Source organism: Gekko japonicus, unplaced genomic scaffold (assembly GCF_001447785.1).
Source record: "Gekko japonicus isolate JY-2015 unplaced genomic scaffold, Gekko_japonicus_V1.1 scaffold628, whole genome shotgun sequence".
In the NCBI taxonomy this organism is placed as follows: Eukaryota; Metazoa; Chordata; class Lepidosauria; order Squamata; family Gekkonidae; genus Gekko; species Gekko japonicus.
The window spans coordinates 90,535-104,214 of NW_015169794.1; the positions used below are offsets into that span (position 1 = coordinate 90,535).

A 13,680-nucleotide genomic window follows, 5' to 3' on the forward strand; every position below is an offset into this window, starting at 1 on the left:
AAAACAGATCAGCCAATATCATAATGCCCCTATATAAATCAATGGTGCAACCTCATTTGGAATACTGTGTGCAATTCTGGTCACCACACCTTAAAAAGCATATTATAGCTTTGGAAAAAGTGCAGAAAAAGGCAACTCGAATGATAAAAGGGTTGGAACACTTTCCCTATGAGGAAAGGTTAAGGCGCTTAGGGCTCTTTAGCTTGGAGAAACGACGACTGAGGGGTGACATGATTGAGGTTTATAAGATTATGCATGGGAAAGAGCAGGTAGAGAAAGAGGTACTTTTCTCCCTTTCTCACAATACAAGAACTCGTAGGCACTCCATGAAATTGCTGAGCGGTCGGGTTAGAACGGATAAAAGGAAGTACTTCTTCACCCAAAGAGTGATTAACACTTGGAATTCACTGCCACAGGAAGTGGTGGCGGCTACAAGCATGGACGGCTTCAAAAGGGAATTAGATACGCATATGGAGCAGAGGTCCATCAGTGGCTATTAGCCACAAGGTATAGATAGGGACTCTGGGGCAAGTGATGCTCTGTCATCTTGGTGCTTGGGGGGGTCAACAGTGGGAGGGCTTCTACTGTCCTGGCCCCACTGGTGGACCTCCTGATGGCACTGATATTTCTGGCCACTGTGTGATACAGAGTGTTGGACTGGATGGGCCTTTGGCCTGATCCAACATTGGCATCTCTTATGTTCACTGCTGAACACTGAATACTTGAGTAACAGCTCTTCATCTTATACACCATTTACAGTTTCAGTCTTGCAGCAGGAGCATTTTCCACAATGCAAGAGTGCAATCTGACTTAGTGGGATGACTGCAAGGTTGAGGAAACTGAGAGAATTCATGTGTTTGGCTGCAGAAAAAGAATGGTTTTAGCCCAAGTCCACCTTAAGTGTCTAGAAGCAGAGGGCACATCAAAGCTATGCTTGCTTTTTCAAGTAAAGTGTAAGTCTTCAATGGTGAGAAATTTTGGAATCATCTTGCTAAATATCAGAACTTCTGTCTTGGTGGGATTGAGCTGCAATGTATTATTCTTTATTCAGATCTTTGTGTGTACTGCCCTCCTTGCAAGCCCAGCTCTGTCTTCCCCACCTGTAGAGGTGAAATAGGTGGTGACCAGAGGCAGGGCATATTCATTGGTGGCACCTGGCCTGGTCTTCCTTGAGGCTCACCTGGTACCTGTCCTATGCTTTTTTAGGTGCCAGGTCAAAATATTTCTCTTTAAAAAATAAAACCCTCGTTAAAAGCGTTTAACTGTATTTTCAATCTGTTTCTAGCCTGAGGATTTATGGTGAGCATCTTTTAGGGTGCTAAGTATTTTTTGCTCTGAGTTTTTAATGGCTGGGCTTTAAATTGTTTGCTTTTGTGTTTTTTTTAAAAAAAAATATTTTGTGAGCGACCTCAAGTAGGTCTCTGTACAGGTGGTGTATAAGCGTTTTAAATATATAAAAACTCATTGGCAGTGAGAAGCCTGAAAATGGATTTCTTTCTCCTTAAAGTAGTAAAGTTTTGTTGGAGTCATACATTTATGTTATGAAACTTATGGTAGGCACATACATTTCTTTCTCACCTTCAGATATTGTTGTTTCTGTGTCATTTCAGAGCACAAAATAATGTAAGCTTTTGTATGTATAATTATTTTATTTAGATCTAACATCTGTTTGTAGAGTATGATCTATTTAAAGTCATCCATGAAAACAATTTAAACTGTAAATTGACTGTGCTTGGCAAGCAGGTTTTGTCTCCCTCCTGAGGCTGGATGCAGATGATCTTAAAACTCAGCCTCAACTGTTTGTCTCTCATACTGTCTGTTGCCTTCCAGTGAGATTTGGCTGAGGATGAAGCTTGCCCATGTGAACATCCAGTACTTTATTCAATGGGCCGGTGATTGATTTGCTAGCCAATGGTGCAGTATTTGAAAGACTAGCAGCAAAAAAATCTGCTTGTGCCAAAGCCATGTGTAGTTTAAAGATGTGCTATACAAATATTAATTCTGGTTGGAATACCAGAATATCTTTCATCAGGATGATTACCGTTGATTGTATAAAGTGCTTTAAGCCGTTCAGAGATAAGTTGTTTGGAAATGGCAAACACTGGCTTGTCTATATTAGGTTTTCAGCTTGTTTATTTTTTATAGACAAGTGTCAAATACCACAGAAGATTTCCATGCACAGCAGTCCGTAAGGAGGTGCTTAACATTATTTCACAGTGTCTTCTTGTGCTAAGGGAAAGCAATTCTATCCCTACAATCTTTTTTGCATGTGCAAGATATAATGCAGCACATTTCTGATACAATCATGCAGATCATCTGTTGTACCTTCTGTTACTTCATGTGCACACTATATATGTTTTATTTAAAAAAATTAATTGAAGCTCTATTGCAGTCTTTCTGCTGTTGCTTGTGCCAGTAGAACTATGCTACATGCATTTCCTTTCCACTCATATATTGCTGAATCCAAGCCCAACTCTCCAAGCTTCTCTGCACTCTCTTCATTTTAAAATAAGTGAATTACACTTAATATCCAGTCTGATGATGATCTACAGCTTTATCCAGAAATACTTCCCTTTCTCCCCTAGTGAAGTCATTCATAATTTCATTCTTTACTGTCTTTGGAGAAAGTTTCATGGAACTTGCTTCTGAATAAACATGCCTGTGATTAGCCTGTGTTCAGCATCTGTGTCATGGTATGGGACTTTGGATGTTATGTCCTATAAATGGCCTCCCTCACCATGCTTCCTAATACTCATGGGGGGGTTTTTTGTTGTGGGATAGAAGGAGATTGGTCAAAAAATCAGCAGGCTTTGTATACCCATTGTCTTGGCTCTGAGCTTGGCTAAGAATAATTGTGCTAACTTTTGGGAGTGAGATTTGAGGCCTACTTCAGGCCAAGATTGCTTTGAGATAATCTACATTCAGCACCTGGAGGGAGAAAAGACCTGCTTGCCAAGCAGAACCAATTTGCAGTTTAAATTGTTTTCATGTGTGACTTTAATTTTAAGACAGCATTCTATCCAAGCAGTTCCTAAGCCCCACTAAAAAGGTTAGACAAATAATACAGCCCAGCTGTTGTGATTTTCCCAAACAGAGCTATAGAATTAACTAAATGATTATGTGACAGTAGCTCCACAGTGGTTGTAAAATTGATCTATTAAGGCTTTTGAATATTAATGCAAAGCGTATTTTTCTTCCACTTCCAAAGATACAGCTTCTATACACATTCATGTTCAGGATGTTGGGTTTTATTCCAGCATCATGATGATAAATGTGTCTTTTGCAAAGCCAGTATTTTCTGCACAAAGAATTTCATGCCTTGTAAAATGTCTTAAACTGTCTTAACATTCTAAGCAATATGCAACAATGTCAAATTTATTTTTTTACTTTTGAGAAACTAGCTGACAAATTCCCAGGGGTAGCATGTGACAGAGAGAGAAATAATAGCTCTCTTCCACTGCCTGATCACCTGGGGATAATTCTTATTGTCTCTGGATGATCTGATTAGTGGTTCCTTAGTCTGGTCTGAGTAAGTCCTCAGCAGCCGTGGCATGTTATTCTTTAAAGGAAGGCTGCAGTGGCACTGGACCGATCACTTTCTCATAGCCTAATCCACTTCACAGGGTTGTTAGGATATGTATGCAACTCAGGGCTCCTTGGAGGAAGTCCTTATGAAGTGTTATTGATGATATCTGATTTTCTAGCTATGAATTTTCCACTGGAAAAAAAAAAGGCTAGGAATAATTCTGACTTCAGAGCAGTAGAGTGTCATTTCATGTTTAACAGCATTTAAAATCTTGGTTAATTTAGAAAAATAGTATTGTTGCTGCATGAATAGGTCACTTCCTGCCTTGTATAGAAATTTCAGAACTACTAGATCACTAACCCGTCGCCTGGCCTGCTATTTACATCTGAGAGTATGTGGGACACTGCTGGACTGAGACTTTGGATTCCACAGTATGAGCACGCCATCAATCTTTCTACATTTGGAGCACTACATTTGGAGCACTTTAAATCAGTATGAGATGTATGATAGAATTCTGATTGTTTATTTTTTAAATGTTTTATTGGTTGCATGTATCTAGGTACTTTGTACCGCTTTTGTGAGCTGCCCTGAGCCTGTTCGCAGGATGGGTGAGGTATAAATAATAATAATAATAATAATAATAATTTTAGAAAATTCACTGCATGTGTATAATGATATCTGTCAACTGAAGCATCTGCTTCATCCATCTGACAAAGAGGGCTCTGGTCCATGGAACTTTATGTCAAAATAAAACCTTTTAGGTTCCACAGAGCTCTTTGTAGCTTTTAGAAGTAGAGGGGTGTTTTAATCTCAGAGTTTCTCCATTGCATTTGAACACACAGCTTTGTTATGGCATTCTGTTTCAGAATCGGGAGATAGGTAGCTAGATCATGCTGTATGTCTAGAATGTATGGCCAAGACTGATAGCTAGTTCTGCAAGTAGAATCAGAACTAAACATAGTACTTTGCTATATTTAGTAACAGCTGTTTAAGGGTTGATGGGTATATGTTTGCATACCTGTTGAAATGATATCTTCAAAGTGCACTGGGGATGATTTCACAGTAGATGATGGGAGTAGACAAAGTTGTTCTGCAGTAACAAAAGCTTGGTAGTAAACTGAGGAGTTAGTGATTGAGGCTGCAATCATAGGCAACCATACTGAGGACCGAGCATGTAGCTGGAAATGTTTTTAGAACTATTGTTTCGTTGCAGCTGTTCACTCTGCTAAATAGGCAAGCCAGTTTTACATATAAATGGAGCTTGCCGGTTGAGTCGGATGATAGACAGCAGTAATATTTGTGTTATTTCCCTCAGCATTCTCCCTTCTTCCCCACCCACACTATAGCTATCTAGAATTGTAGTCCAGAATTCTAGCTGTGTAAAACGTTGTGTTTTTTCATGTAGAGCTGTAAGATTTTTGGAAACTTCAAAGCAAGAAAATCTTGCCCTTCCAAATTTTGGGGAAAATTCGGAAATAATTTCCTTTTGTATAAACGTCACGTAACTGAATATTTGTATGGTTTGAAGCCTGCTTCTATCACAGGTAGGGTTTCCAGCATCCAGGCAGGGCCTGGGGATCTCCCGTTTCTACAACTGATCTCCAGCTGACAGAGATAAGCTCCCTTGAAGAAAATGGCTGCTTTGAAGGGTGGTAGACTGGCATTGTACCATGCTGAGGCCCCTCCCCTCCCCTCCCCAAACCCCATCCTCTCCTGGATCCACCCCCAAAGTCTCCAGGTATTTTCCAACCCAGGCCTGGCAACCCTAATCACAGGTTAGCTTGTTGCTTCATTTGTGAACACTGACATTTGTGTTTATATGTGTTTGTGAACACTGACATTTTCTTTAACATTTTAGTCTTTCACAAGACGAAAGAACAAAGGAACTTGAGCATTGTGCCAGTTATCAGTGGAATCCTATGCAGGCTTACTCCAGTCTGAGCCCATTGAACACAATGGGTTTTGAGTGACGTATCTCTGAATGGGATTGTTCTGAAAAGCATGCAGGAATTTTTCCGAATTTTACAATGCAACCCTGTGTGGAATAGCTCCACACTAAGCCCATTTATTTCAATGGCCTCAAACTACAATTACTGTACAGAATTACAGTAACCCAGTACTTGAAATTCTTGCCTAATTATTAGAAAACAAAAAAATGTTTTTTGTTTTTTTAAAGAATTGTACATTTTTTTCTGGAAGAACGTTTTTTTCCGAATTTCACCAGCATTTCTTCTCTTTCAAAAACCCTTGAGAGGGAGGGATGAATTAATAGAAAATCTGGGAGGGCAGAATTTTTCCAGTCCTTCACATCTGCAGTAGAATATTTTATGCCTGTTGTGGGTGTGTAGTTTTATGTTGAATTCTAGTTACTTTCTAGGCTAGATAGTAAATCTTAGAATCTTGGTAGTTTAAACCAATGTAGAAGTTTTCCAGCAAACAGGGTTAAAGGCACTTCTTTCAACTTCACATCTAAAATAGATCACTAGGGAATGTATTTTTTACATATAGTACGTATTTAAATAGATGCCCTATTTATTTCATTCAATTTATATACCGCTTACCACCTGCGGGCTCTGAGCGGTTTACATGTTCCATTAATGCCAATCCTAACCTAGGGCCACATACATACAAGGGGGAGAGTGACTAGCCTACCAGGCACCCTGTAGTGCGTCGTTGTTGTCTGCGGGAGCTCGTCCGATGACGTCCTCCTGGCGCTAGTCTTTGATTTTTTGCGACTTCCTGGCTGTTGCGACTCCTTCGGGCTTGGACCGAGTGCACGTCCGCGGATGCTCGCTGCGGCCTCTGTCCAGTAGGCTTTGGCCTGCTGCATCGCCCTGCCTCCGTGATTTGCCGGCCCAGCCTCCTCTCACTCGCATTGCCTCGCCAGCTGCCGCCATGTTTTCTCCTCCGCCACCACCCACGCCGCTACACCGCAAGGGACGGGTGCCCCCCCCCGCTCTAAGAGCAGGTACCCATATGTCTAGTTGCCCTTTAACGGGCTTTCGAGCCGCTGGGTGGGCGGGAGCTGGGACAAAGGGCCGGGAGCTCACTCCGGCCGTGGTGGGGCTCGAACAGCCAGAGCTGTTCGGCCAGATGTAATGCAGGCTTCACTTACCGCCTGCGCCACCGCTCCCTCTGGGAGTTGTTCCAAGGATAAGAAGATGAGTAAGGCAGGAGGATAGGCTGCAGCATGCTACTTTACATGATTAAATTTCACAGACCTGCTTAGTTGTGGAATGGTGTGGTCCTCATACCAAAAAAAAGTACAGGAAGACACAGCCCATTTGAGCACTATCAGTTATTATTATTGAATACCTTTGGATAAAATGTTCTGCTGTCTGATCTTACAGAACAAAACACCCCTGATGAAATCAGCATTTGATTTAGGGAATTTTACTCATCTCTGACCACCACCATTGACCTGAGGTCCTTCTGCTGTAAAAGCCCCTCCCTGGGCTGTCTCTCCTTGCCCCAGTTAGAAGATTCCTCCCTCCTCTTTCTCCAAAATTAAGCAGTTCCTCCTGGAATTGCAAACATGTGAGTTTGTATAGGTCCAAGTTATGCTTTGGTTATCAGCTACATGAACACTCCTAAGCCATCCCAAATGACATCCTCATATTAAAAAAGGATAGGTAATATCTTCCTCCTGCTGTCTGCTAGAGTCTGCCTCTTCCTTCCTCCAGCTGCAACCCTCCATTCTCTGAAGTTCATATTGCACATGGATGTTGCACATGAATAGACAAGAAGATACTTGATTGGCTTTGTGTCTGGGGGAAAAAATCTAAGGACTCCTCATGCTAGGTCAGTTTTATCTTGTGATTTCGTCTAATGTAGATGTAACAGTTAACCATAGTCTGGGGAATATGCTGCAGAATCACTTTCTTCTTCCTTAACTTTTATGTCTGCACCATCCTTCAGTTTTAGTCTATGGCATAAAATCCTGATCTGTATTGTTAGAGTGACCTGAATAATAGATGCACAACTTTTGTAAAGTGTTTTATGTCACTTTTGCATTGTTGTAGCTGTGAAATAAATGTGTTGATTCCTTTTAAAATATATATTTTGTCTTAATTCCTATTTTATACTAAAAGTCCATTATCTACAAAATGCAGATAGAGGGGGCAGTTGGTGTGATGTTCTGTTTCATTATAGGAGCTTCATTAACTTGATGAAAGGCAATAATAAAACCCATTGTTTTGTGAATCACTGCAACCAGTTGAAAACAACTATCTGGTGTTCCTGTAGAAACATTTTGAAAGCAGTACATTTTAAAAGAAGGTTTGCTACAGAATACATTTTAAACCTAAAGTACAGCTCCAGATATTTAAGCCAGAAATTTTACTCTTAAGATCTTTTGGAACTGATGTGTAAATACAAGGCTAGTGACTGCCAAATAGCATGACACCTTGCTGGTGTATGCTCTTAATGTCAAAATAGAACCAATAATCCAGGTAATATAAAAATTGTTTCGATATTAAGAGGTTTCTTTTATTTTTGTAACATTTTAATCGTTTATTGCTTGAGATGTTCAGTTTCTTAAATACCTTTAGTTGATTTTGAAAGTGTATTAGTTTATTGGACCTATAAAGTACAATGGTGCAGTGATTACGATTTCTGTCACATTTTACTCTTGTGTGTTTAGTGCTTAATTACTGTTCAAACTTGTGATATGTATTACTGTTATAAGCTTAAATTATTAGCGGTCATGGTTCAAGAAAATGATTTACACATATTTTTGGATTTGTACGTACACACATGTTGCTACATGCTTTCTTAAATTGTCAGTGTATGTTTTGGGCACTTAATGTCTTAGCTCAGTAATGAGTGTATTCTATCTTTAAATGAATAACTGATCAAAACATTAATGGTATTTACATGCTTTAAAAGTGTCCAAATAATATTTTAGTAATAGACCAAAATGATTATATGTGAATAACACAGTTAGTATATAAGAAACCCTGGGTTTTAGCTGATTTTTTAAAAAAATACATAGAAAGAGCTAGTGTTCTTCTGCAGTGAGGAACCTTCAGGAAAAATGGAATTATATTACTGAAATGACATTTACCTTCTGACAACCTGTAAAGAAGCATACATATTGTAAAACCATAGAGTTTCCAATGATTCCTAGAGGTAGCCATTGTCACTTCAGGGGAAAAAATCCAGAAGTAAGATAATGACATTGCTTTTTCCCCTTCCTGCTGGGGCTGCCAGCAGCAGGCTTGATAGGCCTTGGCCAGTCAGAATAGAACCTTATTAGACCATTGGTTTAGTTAGTATAACACAAGCTTCATGTGTCCATCAACTTACATTTTCTCGTTTAGTAGTCTCCTGATGCTTTTCTAAAAAAGAGAAGTTCCAGATTTTTACTCTTTATGGGAGATACCCTACTTTTTAATTTTTTACTATGTATGTGGGTGGAGGCAGCATTTCTTTATGGTGGTGGGAAGGGACTCTGTGTTTGTTCAGAGCTGTACCTTCTTTTTACTGCTATTTCTGCTTCAGAACTTTGTGGCAGTGTACTATCTGTGTTTGTTCAGAGCTGTACCTTCTTTATTTCTGCTTCAGAACTTTGTGGCTGTGTACTGTCTTGGGCAAATCACATTACTCAGTGTCTCAGTACAGCTTAGCTATAAAATGGAAGCAATGTCCACTCAATGCTATAGATAGAGATTATACATATACACACATATGTTACATAGATTTGATTTGCTGCTCTTGTCACCTGAAGCCATTTCCTTGCATATAGTTTTATTTTATGCTTGACACATTTGAGTCTGTTGTGTTGACCCTGTCATTTCCCAACAGATCAGGCTGCTAGGCTGCCCACTCCACACAGAAGCATGTTGGAGGGTATAACTACAGTGATGAAGTGTTGACATTTTTCTATTCCCTTTCAATCGTTCATGTTTTCTTGTTCTCTTTTATTCAGGATTTTAGCCCGTTCCTTGATCAAAATGTCTGGCAACAATGCAGTTTTGAACAGATTGGAGCAGAAGGGAACAGAAGCAGATCAAGTTATTGAATACCTTAAGCAACAAGTTGCTCTTCTGAAGGAAAAAGCCAGTAAGAAATCATTAATCCTTAACTATGTCATTATCAGATTTTGCTTAAAGTTTCCTTTTCTCCTGCCTGTTCTGGCGTAACCACCCCCATCGCATGCTGCTTTCTGGGGTTAGAGGTGGGTCTCAGGTCTGAAAAGAAAGAAGATGTGAGCAGCAGTGGCATCAAAATTATGCTTTTGATAGAGTGAATCCCAGGACACAAGCTTGTACCACAAGACTTCTTTTTGTCTTTACCTTAACTTAGTAAATATTTACTTTAAAAGGGGGAAAACTGGTCGAGAGCCATGATTGTTGCTTGAGACCAGTGTTCCTTCTGAGCTGTGGAGTCTTCTGAACAAAAATTCTACTTTGTGAGCTACTGGTATTACAATTGTGAGCGAGCGATTTGGTTACTGCATAAATTAGTTTGCTCTGGAGCCATCTTTCCTGAACTAACACAAAAATCTGTGAGCTGGAGGCTAAAAAACTGTGAGCTAGCTCACACTAACTCAGCTTAGAGGGAACACTGCTTGAGACTGTTCATTCCTATGATCTATCAGCTTCACTTGTGTGCTTATAGGAAGAGCAGTCATTACAGCGTTAACTGACGTGGGGGCTATAGCACAAAGCTAGTAACGTACACCTGCCATCACCATGATCATTCTTCAGACAGTCTTCAGGCTGAAAAGTTTTTTAGCCAATTATTTAACTAACTTGTCTGAAGTAAAGCTTTACGTTTTCTAAATCCCAAGGAGGATTTTTGGCCAAGAACTGACTGACAAATGTTCAGCTTATAAATAAAAGACATCAGACTTTTCAGCACCCTTTCTACATAGCCCCCAGGTAGCGTCTCAAGAGTTCATCTTGCTCCAATTTACAGTAAAATGCTTTGTCATCTTTCTCTCTTGAGGAGAGGAGGACACTATGATACGCTTGGGTTCCTCTTCCCACAATCCTTTGAGGTAGGAAAAAGGTGCAAAAAAGAGTCAGCAACTATATAAATAAAGTGCACTAGGGTGTTTGGGAAAACACTGGATCAAAATTCTCTCAACATAAAGATCTAAGTAACTGTGAATAATTTAAGAACCTTTCATTTGCCTGATATATAAGAACAAAAGTTTATGCTTGTAATAGTTTTACCTCAGAAATTTCAACCCCTGATTTCACCTGATCTTTCCCTTTGATTTTAAAATAAAACCTTTTGTTTTTGATTTTTAAAAGTGTCTCAAGCACCATTTTCAAGGGTTTAATCCTATCCCTTCTGTCAAGTTGCTGAGCTGAGCAAATAGCCAAAATATACCTTACTGACAGGGTGGGACAGACAACATTTCTTTGAGGGAAGAATAAACATGTTACTAAGGCTGCTCAGTCAGTGAAGGAAATAGAAAGAGAAGGAAGATCTCGCCTCTGAATGTGGGAAATGAATGGGGTCTATCACAGGTTTTTTAAAAATAAACCTTTTGGCTATAAGTTCCATTCTAATAGGCATAAAATACAGTTCCAAATTGTATTCCCACAAGAAGCTTATATAACAGTTGATTTCTTAGAACAGGTGCCAAGTAAAAGCAAGAGAAAGCATGTGTGTGAGAGAGAAAATGTGATAAAGTAATCTCATTTTAAACACTTCTACCCCACTTCTGAAGTTTAAGAGAAGTTTTCAGAAACAAGTTCCATTAAATTATTTACTATGTGTCTTGGGTTACCAGGTACTCTTCTGATGTTTGGGCAGTAGTACAGAGATTGTGAAGTATCTTAATTTTGATACTTACAGATAATTTGTTTTTTGTCTTTGTCTTTGAAGACATAGTTTAAATATATGCAGAGCAGTTTAGAATTGTGATTTCTCTTCTGAAGTGAAGACGTTTTCAGAAACAAAGTTCCATGAAAGTAAAACTTATAGTTCTGTATGGGTCAATATAGAGTCAAGCTTGTATAAAAAGTGAACTTCAGTTTACCCCCCTTCTGTAATATGATACTTGTAGCTCCTATTGGGAATTCTGTCTTTTATAGTCTTGCAGGCATCTTTGAGGGAGGAAAAGAAACTTCGTGTGGAAAATGCTAAGCTGAAGAAAGAAATTGAAGTACTGAAGCAGCAACTGATCCAGGCAGAAATTCGGAATGGAGGTGACTGGGCTAGGATTAAGGGAGAACTGTTGCCTTATACAATCACAGCTTCATTCAACTCTCTGTAATTCTTATTTTGAGCATGTTTTGCAGAGCATATAACAACAAAGGTGTAGCAACAAATATTTACCTACAATTGGTGTCCTTAGGAGCTTAATGGGTGAATGAATGTTGAGTCAGAAGCTTTGTACTCCCATATAAAACTAGAAGAGTTGTATTCATTTGTAAGAGAGCTCACACTTGGAGTCAAAAACCACAGTGTATGTTTGATGCTACATTCTACTCCCAACTAATATTTTACAACCTGCATGGTTTATTATTATTATTTATTATATTTATAATATTTATACCCCGCCCAGCCCGCAAGCAGGCTCAGGGCGGCTAACAAAACGGTACAGTGTACCTGGTGACATACAAAAAGCTTAAAAACTCTCTAAAATCTCATAATAATTACTTTAAAACATAATTTACAGTTAATGATAAAGTGCAAACAGTATTACACATTAGATGGCGTGCTTCCAGATCTCGTTCTGTATTATTCCACCGCTCATCATCCTCGCGCCGGAAGGCCTAGCGATACGTCAGGACCAGATCTAAGATCCGAGCATTCGCTAGGATCGTTGGTGGTAACAGTAGTGGCGGCTCCTATTGAAAGGCCTTGGGGGGGGTTTGAATAGCAGACCCAAGATTTAAAATTGACTGGATTTAAATAAAATTGACTGGATTTTAAATACAGTAATGCATCTATTTAGTTAAAATTTGAACTATTCCTGTTTTGCACCTATCATAATTTTATAGAAATCTTGTGATTTTGTGTTTAAATTTAGTGAAACAGATCCCTATAGCACACAGCAACACAGCTTCATTTTCAGAAGGTGTCTCCCAGCCTACATCTACAGAAGTTGCACCATCGGCTCCTAAAGACCAATCTAAAGGAGCTGGTGAAGAAAAGAAGAAAAAAGAGAAAACAGAAAAGAAAGGTATTCTACAGATATAATCTGAAAATGTTCAGTTACAATTTCGTTTACTAGCCCTGAAAAGGAAAACTAAAAGTAACCAATGTAGAATTGTTTCAAGAAAATTACTGATGTAAAACTTCAACATACATCTGAGTCCATTGTAGAACAATCCAGTGATATTACATTTGTTTTCTGTGTAGGTTATCATAAAACTTTTAAAGGAAGCTTATCGGCATAGAATTTTAATAATTGGTCTATGATTTGAGATTGTAGCGATTGTTCAGAAATATGTGATAATATATTTCTACACTCGATCTTAGCCAAAAGTCCCAGAAGTGATTACAGGAGAACAACGACTTGTGGGCTGTCCTCTGGCCTCCCTTTTCACCTATATTGACTTGACTGGGGAAATCCCCGACGATTGGAAGAAGGCGATCATAATTCCATTTTTTTTAAGACCGAGAGGAGAGAGGATTTGGCGAACTGTAGACCGATCAGTTTGCTAAGTATAATTGGCAAGCTCTGTGCTAGTCACCTCAAGAAATTCAAGACCAGGAGAATTGTTTAGTGGATGAACAGGCGGGCTTTAGGGAGGGCAATCCACCACGGGGGACAATCTGATCCTTTCACACCTAATAGATATGCCTCCAATAACACAGTTTCCCTGTATGCAGCCTTTATCGGTTTAAAAACTGATTCTATACCCAGGGGAAAACTATGGGAAAAATTAGGTGCTACATCATAGATAAGCAACATCGTTTAGGATCAGGTGCAATATAAATTGGCTCCTAACTAACCCTATTACAGCTACAAAATGCATTAAGTAAGGCTGCATTCTGGCCCCCTCCCTATTCACTTTTTACATCAATGATAATGATTGGCAATATGGTTTTGTTATCAAGGACCCTCGTAAGCCTCAGAAGAGCCCTGAAGGAGTTTAGCCATTACTGCAACATGAACCAACTGGAGGTCAATTACCAAAAGACTAAATTTATGGCTTTAGGCGAGAGACCTAAAGTCAGGTTGTGGA

General features: G+C 39.3%; 1 protein-coding gene across 3 annotated transcripts in view; it reads left to right on the top strand.

Annotated features, from left to right (window-relative positions):
- AIMP1 (aminoacyl tRNA synthetase complex-interacting multifunctional protein 1) overlaps positions 1-13,680 on the top strand; it is a 37,283-nt gene that overhangs the window by 6,236 nt on the left and 17,367 nt on the right. For all 3 annotated transcript variants that reach the window (XM_015417037.1, XM_015417038.1, XM_015417039.1), the window contains exons 3-5: positions 9,456-9,589; positions 11,578-11,691; positions 12,519-12,671. In XM_015417037.1, coding sequence (XP_015272523.1) covers positions 9,456-9,589; positions 11,578-11,691; positions 12,519-12,671 — 401 coding nt within the window. The remainder of the gene's footprint in view (positions 1-9,455; positions 9,590-11,577; positions 11,692-12,518; positions 12,672-13,680) is intronic.